Source organism: Helianthus annuus, chromosome 4, assembly GCF_002127325.2.
Source record: "Helianthus annuus cultivar XRQ/B chromosome 4, HanXRQr2.0-SUNRISE, whole genome shotgun sequence".
NCBI lineage: Eukaryota > Viridiplantae > Streptophyta > Magnoliopsida > Asterales > Asteraceae > Helianthus > Helianthus annuus.
Genome location: NC_035436.2, coordinates 110954670 through 110965430, shown reverse-complemented (window position 1 = coordinate 110965430; position 10761 = coordinate 110954670). Strand labels below are relative to the sequence as shown.

Here is a 10761-nt window from a genome sequence, read left to right as displayed (position 1 = left end):
AGGCATTCTAAAAGAGGAAAAACATGAAAGGAAACGAGTGAGATGATTGGATGAAGAGAATGAGATGAAACAGAATCAACAAAAGCAAAGATGGTGGTTCTGCATCGCAAAGCAAACAAGCAACACGAAATGTCTAGTCAGAGTAAATGGGTCAAAAATAATGTATCGCGAAGGCATGTTCGCCTATAAGTGAACACTCACCCCAAGAGTTCCCAGGTAAGAGTGACTGGTCCGATTATGTGGATTTGTACGAACACTCTAGCCTTAGACAGAAAACTCAGGGTACAGGCATTCACTCTTCCAGTTCGCACGTGTTCACACTATTAAAACCCGAAAACCTTGACGAGATTTTGAAAATTCAAAGGGGTTCAAAACCATATAACAGAGGGTTCAAAACCTAGTAATCAATCATCCTAGAATAGATGATTTATTTTCAAAGCGGATTCGGAATCGAAATTCCCGTTGTGGTTATCACCTAAGGATAGGTGAAGTGCATGTTTTAAAATCTAAACACAAGATAACTTGTGTTAGGGTGCTAGAAAGTTATAGTCTAGGTCAAAGCATTACTAATAAACTAATTCCCTATAACCATTGGCTCTAATACCAACTCTTCTGTCACACCCCGGCCGCGTATAACATGCAACCGCGGCGGAAACGCCGGGGAGTGTTGAGGACAGAATTAATTGTTTCATAACCATGGAAATCAAAGTTACATTTTATTTATTAAACAAGCGTGATACATTGTCTTAAACAAGAAAACAAAGAGTTCAGAACATAATTAAACTAGTCTATCTTCATTTTTATTCTCTAAGGCACAGGTCCGCCCTAGTGTCGTGATCATCATCCTATGGAATAGCTCCTGAAAACACATGTGAAAGTAGGTACGTCAGCATAAAAATGCCTGTGAGATACATAGGTTTTGTGAAAATGGGATTCATGACTTGAGTTTAAAGAAATGTTTGATAACAGTCAGTCATGAACCTTGTAATTTGTCTTGCTTTGTAAACCATTTGAAAAACGATAATATCGGATGATATGTATAGATAAGTGTAAGGTTAAACGAGTAATCAAGTAAAATGAGTTGAATAAGATAAGTTGTTTGTAAAAATATTGTCTTGTGAAGAGTATGTTATTTGTGTAAAATGTAATGTGTCTAAACTGAAATGACTTAGATAACGCTACGATATGTAATATTATACAAGCATTTATATATAGGAAGTACCAGCGGCGTATCCACCATGTTTGTATCATATTACATACGCCACGTTACTCCAACCATTTACCCAAACCAACCACCATGTAAATTGTTCATGCATAAATCAATTGTCAAGTGTTATTGTGTAAACCATGTCGAAATGTCTATGTTCAATGTAAACCACCATGTATGTATATCAATGTCAAAATGTTTATGTTTAATGTAGATCATGTGATGTGTACCCAAAATATATCTTGTATGGTAAGTGAGATGTATCAACTAAACCATATGTGAAATGCACAAAACAAGGTGTTGAAGTAAAACATGGTTTAAATCAACGTTATGTTTTGTGGAACAATGCATGCTCTACTGATATAAACATTTATGCGGTATTGTGAAATATGCATACATCCAAGCCTTGAGACTGTGGCGATAAACCCCTAAACAAATTAAAGGTTTATCTAAGTTATGTATATCGAATTCGGTCATTCCTTCCAATCCAAACAAACCCAGGATTTCAGGAACGGGAGTTGTCAATTCCTATGGTACCACTACCTACTAACGAATGGCGTGATCAATGTTAACGAATGTATTGTTCCATGTTAAACAAACCAAATGTCATACCAAAATGAAGGCATGTGATGTAAACAATTGTACTAACTATGCACACAATGGGCATAAATAGCATGAAATGTAATGTGAAACAATGTACTAAGTACGCACACAATGGGCATACATAGCATGAAATGTAATGTAAAGCAATGTACTAAGTACGCACACAATGGGCATACATAGCATGAAATGTAATGTAAAGCAATGTACTAAGTACGCACACAATGGGCATACATAGCATGAAATGTAATGTAAAGCAATGTACTAAGTACGCTCACAATGGGCATACATAGCATGAAATGTAATGTAAAGCAATGTACTAAGTACGCACACAATGGGCATACATAGCATGAAATGTAATGTAAAGCAATGTACTAAGTACGCTCACAATGGGCATACATAGCATAAAATGTAATGAAAACATGTACTATAATGTACTAACGAACATAGCAGATATATGATGTGAAAACATGGAAAGCATGAAAGTAACAAGTAGGCACATGTGTTTCACCCCAAAACAGTTTGGAAAATAGTAAATGTGGGGTTCAATGTACTCACCTGAGATTGCTTTGAATTCCTTGTGTAATAATCACACAATGCTAGAGATCACGGGATATCAAACGGCACCTAATAGGTAGCTATATTAATATACCGGACCAAAATCAGAAGGATCGGATAGCATGCGGGTTTGTAAACCAAACGAGTATGGAGACTCGTGAAATATGGTTTAACAAAGCCTACATACTAAAATGAAACCTATCCTAAGTGCTGCGACCCATTACGACCCGTTTAGGTAGCTTATGCTACCTTAATGCGTCGTTCGCGTAGAACGCATTTGGAACGCCTAACATCATGACCACAAGGTATAACCTCGGAAGGTTATAGCTATGGTCACCTAATGTGTTTGGTCGGATCCTAATGATCGACCAAATGGGTCGGGTTCGAAAGTATAAGCGATGGTTTAGATCGCTTACCTTACGACCCTATATATGCACTAAACTAAAAGTTACGAGCTAAGCATGTTAAAACATGCGTAACTAAGTTTAGAAAACAGGTTTGGCATCAAAACAAACGGCTTTGATGCTCACGAGTAGTTTGGTTACAAAATACACAAGAATGCGCATTTTGGCCGAAACTACGACTCGTCACTGAGCCTAGATAACGTGGTAATCAGTAGGTATAGTCACTACGGACTATAACCATCGTGATCACGCTCACGTTATGAAGTTCTAATGAACTTCGTGTTGACCATAGGCTGGTCACACAGAAAGTCAAACAAAACTTTGACTTTCGGACTCGAAAAACGAATAAAAGAACGAAAGAACACTTACGAAGGGTCCCCGAATGCGAATCTAGATCAAAATGGCTCAGGTATGAAACAAAGGTTCCAACTTAGAGCTTTTAGATCAGATTGTGTGAGTTTTTAGCAAAAAAAGGGGGGGTATTTATAGGAAAAGCAAGACCGTTAGGATCGTTTCTTGAATATCGTGCCACGATCTAATCCGTACACTTGTCGCAAAGTTGTGGTGGCTTATTTTGCCCCCACCATAGGGTTTTGACAAGTGGCATTGGCCTTTGGAGAGTTGAACGGCTGTTACAAGCTGTTTAAACATTGAATCTGGTCCAGAAGGGCCTCGCGTGACGCCTAGACCCGTCGCGTGACGCCTAGCCCTTATTTCTGCAGAATTTGCAGAAATGGTCCCTGCACATGTTTCGTTGCGTAACGGCACTTCTAACACCCGTCAAACCCAATTTCAAGCTCCGCAATGATGTTAAGACATAGGGAACATGAAATATGCTTGAAAATATCCCGGATGTCGGTTCGTTTGACCGTACGGTTGCGATGTTCGCTTAATTACGACGGAATGCGCATAAGCGCGAAAAATGATCCAAATTGTGCGATGAATGGATTTTTCTCATGCCAAACACTAAGGCATAATAGTAGGATGCTTACATAAATTTTTGGATGTCCGGATGTATTCAGAACGTAAGTTATGCGCGAAAGTGCAAACTTGTGCTCTTTTTGACACTTTTAGCCCCTGAATGATCCAAAAGTTTGTTTTAGCATACCAAACCCCTCAAAGCCTATTTCTAAGCTATGTAAAGGATATTTATGGTATGTTTAACTTATGGACAAGTTCGGAAATGTTTGTTACAGTTCAAATTGGCATACTTTCACAGTTTGTCAAGTTTAGTCCCTGTAAGCGAATTAACTTGTTTTTGCCATACCAAAGCCTTCAAAACTTATTTCTAAGTTATGTAAAGGTTATTTAAGGTATGTTGAGTATATGTTGATGTTCCAGAGTATTTGTCGAATTAAACTGAGTACGTTTACGCACCAGTTTGCGTATAATTCTCTAGAAAGTGATGTAGAGTTTGAAATTGAACAAAAGTCAAAACATGAAAAATGTAAAACACAACCAAACAAACATTGGGATCAAATAACATTGTTTTATTGATAATAGAACTGTTCATAATGATTACAAGCACAAATGTTACAACGAAATGCCGCCAAAAGCAAGACAGGGTTCTAGATTACCTACCACACTAGAAGAGTTGGCACAACTCATAGCCCAACATGTTAATACTGCCATGGAACAGCGTGATGCTAACCAGAATGATGGCCAGGGACGTGGACGTGGTGCTCATGGTCATGGTTTTGGTGGGGCACAGATTGGAAACCCTCCAGGTAAAATAATGATCGGAAAGTTTTAGTAGTTCATGTGTTATGATATAATTAGAACGTATTCCTTATTTTCATTAACCTTATGAACAGTGCGCATATGTACTTATAAAACATTCCAGGGCTGTAACCCACGATCATTTACCGGTGCTGAAGGACCCTTAGATATCACCAGAGGGATTGAGAAGATGGAATCCATCATGGTAATCAGTGGTTGTGCTGCTGATCACGGGTTAGGTATGCTTCTTGTTCTTTTCTTGATGAAGCACTATCCTGGTGGAACTCGCAAGTTCAAATTTTGGGTGAAGACGTTGCCTATGGTCTAACCTGGAACGAACTTAAAGAGATACTCCTAAAGGAATACTGCCCGTGTAGTGAGATACAGAAAATCGAGACCGACTTCTTGAACCTAACCATGGAAGATTTGAATGCCAGAGCTTACACTTCTCGTTTTAACAATTTGGCAAGGTTAGTTCCACGGATGGTTACTCCTGAGTATGTTAAGATAGATAGGTATATTTTGGGGCTATCGCCACGAATTCGTAGCATGGTCACATCAGCGAAACCCACTACCTATCTAAAAGCTACTACATTGGCGAAATCGTTAGCGGATGATGCGGCTCGCGAAGGTAGCTTTAATAAGAAGGAGGAAACCGGGAAGTCATGGGGCAAGGCCAATGCAGACGTGAGATCTGAACGATCGGAGCATTCTGAGTCTAAGTCAGGAGATTCGAAGAAGCACAAGTCTGAGAGCTTGAGGAAGGAAACCGATGAGAAGCGTGATAGGAAACGCGGTTCGGGGAAGGCGTATGTAGCAAGTTCTAGCAGTTCTAGAAGGGATAATGCCAGGGATGGCAGGAGTTGTTCCGAGAGGAAGACTAATGAGGATGAGCAGAAAAAGTGCGCCAGGTGTGGTCGAACTGGGCATGTTACCCACGAGTGCTATGCTAAAAGTACTTCGGACGGAACGAAGCTAGAGGGATGCTTCCAGTGCGGTGAACAGGGACATTTCAAGAGAGATTGTCCTAAAGCAAAGGGTCAAAATGCCAGGGGCAGAGCGTTCGAGCTAAACGCTGGAAAGGCACATGACGATCCTTCTGTAGTTACCGGTATGTTTTTTATCAATAACCATTCTGCGTTCGTACTCTTTAATACTGGAGCTGACTTGAGTTTTGTTTCGAAAAACTTTGAACCATTTTTGTGTTCTCCAACAACTAAGCTAAGTAAAAAGTACTCGATAGAACTAGCAAATGGTAAACTGATAGAGACTAACGAGGTCGTTCGTGGTTGTTGTATTCAGTTAGATGATCATAGTTTTAGTATCGATTTATTTCCAGTGGAGCTGGGTAGTTTTGATGTAGTTGTGGGGATGGTTGGCTATCCAAGAATAAAGCTGAGATTGTTTGCTCGGAGAAGAAAGTGAGGATACCTCGTCCTGCTGGTGGTGAAGCGATAGTTGTTCGCGGAGACCGATCGAGTCGAATGTCGAGTGTCATCAGTGTTATGAAGATGCTTGAGAAAAGGTTATCCTGTGTTCTTAATTAACGTGGTGGATAAGAAGGCTGAAGGTAGGAAGATCGAAGAGATTCCTATAGTCCACGACTATCCAGAAGTTTTTCCTGAAGACTTACCTGGATTACCCCCTGCGAGACAGATCGAGTGCAGAATTGAACTGGTACCTGGTGCTGCACCGATTGCAAAATCTCCTTATAGATTAGCACCGTCAGAGATGAAAGAATTGTCGAATCAGCTTCAAGAGCTACTAGACAAAGGTTTCATTCGACCAAGCTTTTCGCCTTGGGGTGCACCTATTTTGTTTGTGAAGAAGAAGGATGGAACCTTCAGGATGTGTGTTGATTACAGAGAGCTGAACAAGTTGACTATCAAAAATCGGTATCCTTAACTGAAAATTGACGATTTGTTTGATCAGCTACAGGGATCCAGCTACTATTCGAAGATCGACCTGCGTTCAGGATATCATCAGTTGAAGGTTGCTGACGAAGATGTTCCGAAGACTGCTTTTCGAACACGATATGGCCATTACGAGTTTCTAGTCATGCCTTTTGGCTTAACTAATGCGCTAGCTGTGTTCATGGATCTCATGAACAGGGTATGCAAACCTTATTTGGATAAATTCGTGATAGTATTCATCGACGATATACTTATCTATTCTTCGAACCAAGGAAGATCATGAGCGTCATTTGAAGTTGATTTTGGAGCTGCTGAAAGAAGAGAAGTTGTATGCCAAGTTCTCTAAATGTGAATTCTGGATTCGAGAAGTTCATTTTCTCGGACATGTCATAAATGAGAAAGGTATACACGTGGATCCGTCAAAGATTGAGGCGATCAAGAATTGGGAAGCGCCAAAGACTCCGTCGGAAGTGCGACAATTTTTAGGACTTGTTGGATACTACCAGAGATTCATAGAGAATTTCTCCAGATTAGCACAGCCTTTGACGCTATTGACCCAGAAGGAAATGAAGTTTGATTGGACGAAAAAATAGGAGGTTTCGGCTGTTGAAGGAAAAGTTGTGTAGTGCACCTATTCTTTTCCTTCCTAAGGGAAATGATGATTTCGTTGTATATTGTGATGCGTCACGTTTGGGCCTTGGATGCATGCTTTTGCAGAGGGATAAAGTGATAGCCTATGCATCCAGGCAATTGAAAGTGCATGAGAAGAATTACACGACGCATGATTTGGAGTTAGGAGCTATTGTGTTTGCCTTGAAGATCTGGAGACATTATTTGTATGGCACTAAGTGTACGATATACACTGACCATAAGAGCCTCCAGCATATCTTTGATCAGAAGGAGCTCAACATGCGACAACGGCGTTGGGTAGAGTTACTCAACGATTACGAGTGTGATATTCGTTATCACACCAGAAAAGCAGGAAAGAGCGGGAGAAGCCTCTACGTGTGCGTGCTTTGGGCTTGACCATACAGACGAGTTTGACTGATAAATTTGTAATGCGCAACGGGAAGCTTTGAAGGATGAGAACCTGAGAAAAGAATGTTTGAGAGGATTAGAATGCGAACTGATACCAAAAGCGGGTGAAGTGATGTACTTTCATGAACCGGATTTGGGTTCCACTTAGAGGTAACCTACGTGAACTGGTTATGAACAAAGCTCATAAATCCAGATATTCCATTCACCCAGGTTCTACCAAGATGTATCAGGGTATCAAGGAGTTATACTGGTGGCCGAATATGAAGAGAGATATTGCGGTCTATGTGGGTAAATGTCTGACTTGCTCAAAGGTTAAGGCTGAACATCAGAAGCCGTCTGGGCTTCTACAGCAACCAGAGATTCCTAAGTGGAAATGGGAACATCTTATGATGGACTTTATCACCAAGTTACCCCGTACGTCACGTGGACATGATACGATATGGATAATTGTGGATCGATTAACAAAGTCTTCCCATTTCTTAGTGCTTAAGGAAACAAACAATACGGAGAAGATATCGCAGTTGTACCTTAACGAGATTGTAGCCCGCCATGGAGTACCGGTGTCAATTATCTCGGATAGAGACGGACGGTTTGACTCAATATTTTGGTGATCTCTTCAAGAGTCATTGGGTTCTCGTTTGGACATGAGTACTGCGTATCATCCTCAAACGGATGGTCAGAGTGAGAGAACCATTCAGACATTGGAGGATATGTTGAGAGCGTGTGCGATTGATTTCGGTGGAAGTTGGGATACTCACTTGCCGTTGGCTGAGTTTTCTTACAATAACAGTTACCACGCTAGTATCAAGGCCGCTCCGTTTGAAGCCTTGTATGGAATGAAGTGTCGATCGCCACTTTGTTGGGCTGAAGTCGGTGAAAAGAATTTGACTATACCCGAGCTTATCCAGGAAACCACGGACAAGGTTGTCCAGATTAAGGGAAGGTTGAAAGCTGCCGTAGATAGACAGAAGAGCTATGCAGATAACCGTAAGAAACCATTGGAGTTTCAGGTCAGTGATCGAGTTATGTTAGAGGTATCGCCTTGGAAAGGCATTGTACGGTTTGGAAAAGGGGGAAGGCTGAGCCCGCGTTATATAGGTCCTTTCGAAATCGCATCTCGAGTTGGATCAGTCGCGTATAGGCTAAAGCTGCCGCAAGAGCTGAGTGGAGTTCATAACGTGTTTCATGTCTCCAATTTGAAAAAAGTTTCTGTCTGATGAGACGCTGATTATACCCCCTGGAGAGGTTCGAGTGGACGATAAACTGAGATTTATCGAAGAACCAGTAGAGGTTCTGGATTGGAAAATTCAGAAACTCAGGAGGAGTAGGATTAAGTTGGTCAAGGTTCGCTAGGATTCTAAACGTGGACCCGAGTTCAATTGGGAACAACAGGACCATATGCAACAGAAATATCCTCACCTCTTCCCACCTAGTACGAAAACAAAACCTGTAGAGTAAAATTTCGGGGATGAAATTTCCTAAACAGGAGGAGACTGTGACACCCAGCTTTTCAGGCCATACCGTACCAATGTAACACGTGTAATGAATAAATAAAAAGGTTGTATTTAACTAATATTTATGTCTATATGTGTTATTTAATGTGTTGGTGAATCCAAACATTGATAAGAATTATGTTGGCAACGATAAAATAAACGCTTATCGCGTAATGAATAAAATGCGAAACGAACGTCGGTGACCACCCGATCAATGTTAAAATCCAAAAAATAGTCTATTATGATTAGAATGGTAATTTTAATCATGTCCATAAGGAAAAATAAATTAAAACGCTAAGAAACTCTATTTTTCGAGTTTAGCGTGTATCGCGCGATATTGCGCGTAATTGACAAAATAATGTCAACGCAGCCAGTCAAGACAACTAGTAATTATTTCATTAATATTTTAGTGAGATTATTTTTATAGAATGATAAAAATAATTTAAAACGCACTAAAACGGGATTAAAACGCTAGATAAAATACTCGGTATCCAGTAAAATACCAGTTTTTACTCAATATAACATATATATATATATATATATGTGTGTGTGTATATGTAAAATTATATGATGGATGTGAGTGTGTGGATAGGTGGCGGCTAGAGGAGAAGGTTTCACCTTCTCTCTCTAACACTTGTTGGCCTAGGAAATCCCACATGATGATTATGCTTTCTAAAACCTTCCAAGATCTTGTTTAAACCAAGAAATATAATCAAACAACACCATATCACTCTCTCTCTCATACTCTCGGTCAAACACCCCTCTATCTCATCCATTTTCAAAATTCCAACTTTGTTCTTGAGAACTCAAATCCATTTCAAGGTGATTTCAAGTCTATTTTAAGGTTTAAAGATGATTCCAAGGAGTTTCAAGCAAGAACCAAGCTTTATATCATCTTTTCACTCAAAACCCCACTTGAATCTTGAAGGTATAAAAACTATTTTTCTTAAACATGTTCTTGATTCTTGGTGATGAAAATGATAGTGAAAGGTTTCTCTTGTTCTTGGATTTAAACAAAAAACTTGAAACAAAAAAAATGGGTTTTCAAAGGAAATAAAAATGGATGAATGTGTGTGTATATTTATGGTCATATGTATGTATATATGTGTATGAGAAGTTGAGTTTTGACTTTTGGTTAAATCTTGTTGGATATGATGTTTGAAAGGTGATGCATGTGCAATCTAAGAATGTTCTAAAAGGGGTTTTGTGATTTGAAAAGGACTTGTTAAAAGTGAACTTTTGGAAGTTCATGTGTGTGTATATATGTCGTGTATATGTATATATGTATGCATGCATGTAATTTTTGTCACATACTCATAAATGTAAGAATACTTGCATTTATGTGTGTATGATTAGATGATTATGGATGAAATATGTTGTGATTTGTTAGAACGTGGAGTTAATATGTTCTTGGGTGTATTTAAATCATGTGTAATGATGATGATGTTATGTGAGTGCATTAGATGCACATATATGGACATGGATGTTAATTTGTAATCATGAAAAGATAATTTGAGCATGATTTGATGAAAATAAGTTTTGATCAGATTATAAACACTAAAATATGAATATTTTGAAGTGTTAAATGATATGAAACTTTGTCATAAAGTTTACTAGCTTTGCATGTTGTACTTGTTTCTTTATGAGTTGTAAAATACGTGAAATCGCATGATTTATGTGACTTACACAAAAACTGCACTAATCTGATTATAATCATCATTTTAATCAGTAAATAACATGTATTGTGTTAAAATATCAAGTCATTCCGAGTTGGGATGGTTATAGTAACGTTTAACGCAAAACTATGCGGTAAAACGGTCAAAAATCGG

At 39.2% G+C, this 10761-nt stretch overlaps 1 protein-coding gene across 1 annotated transcript; it reads left to right on the top strand.

Annotated features, from left to right (window-relative positions):
• Nucleotides 1-4312: 4312 nt before the first annotated feature.
• LOC110933590 lies at nt 4313-6393 on the top strand. The gene is made up of 3 exons (XM_022176804.1): nt 4313-4496; nt 4757-5862; nt 6052-6393. Exons 1-3 carry the CDS (start codon nt 4313-4315, stop codon nt 6391-6393), a joined length of 1632 nt encoding a protein of 543 aa, XP_022032496.1.
• The last annotated feature ends 4368 nt before the right edge of the window (nt 6394-10761 follow it).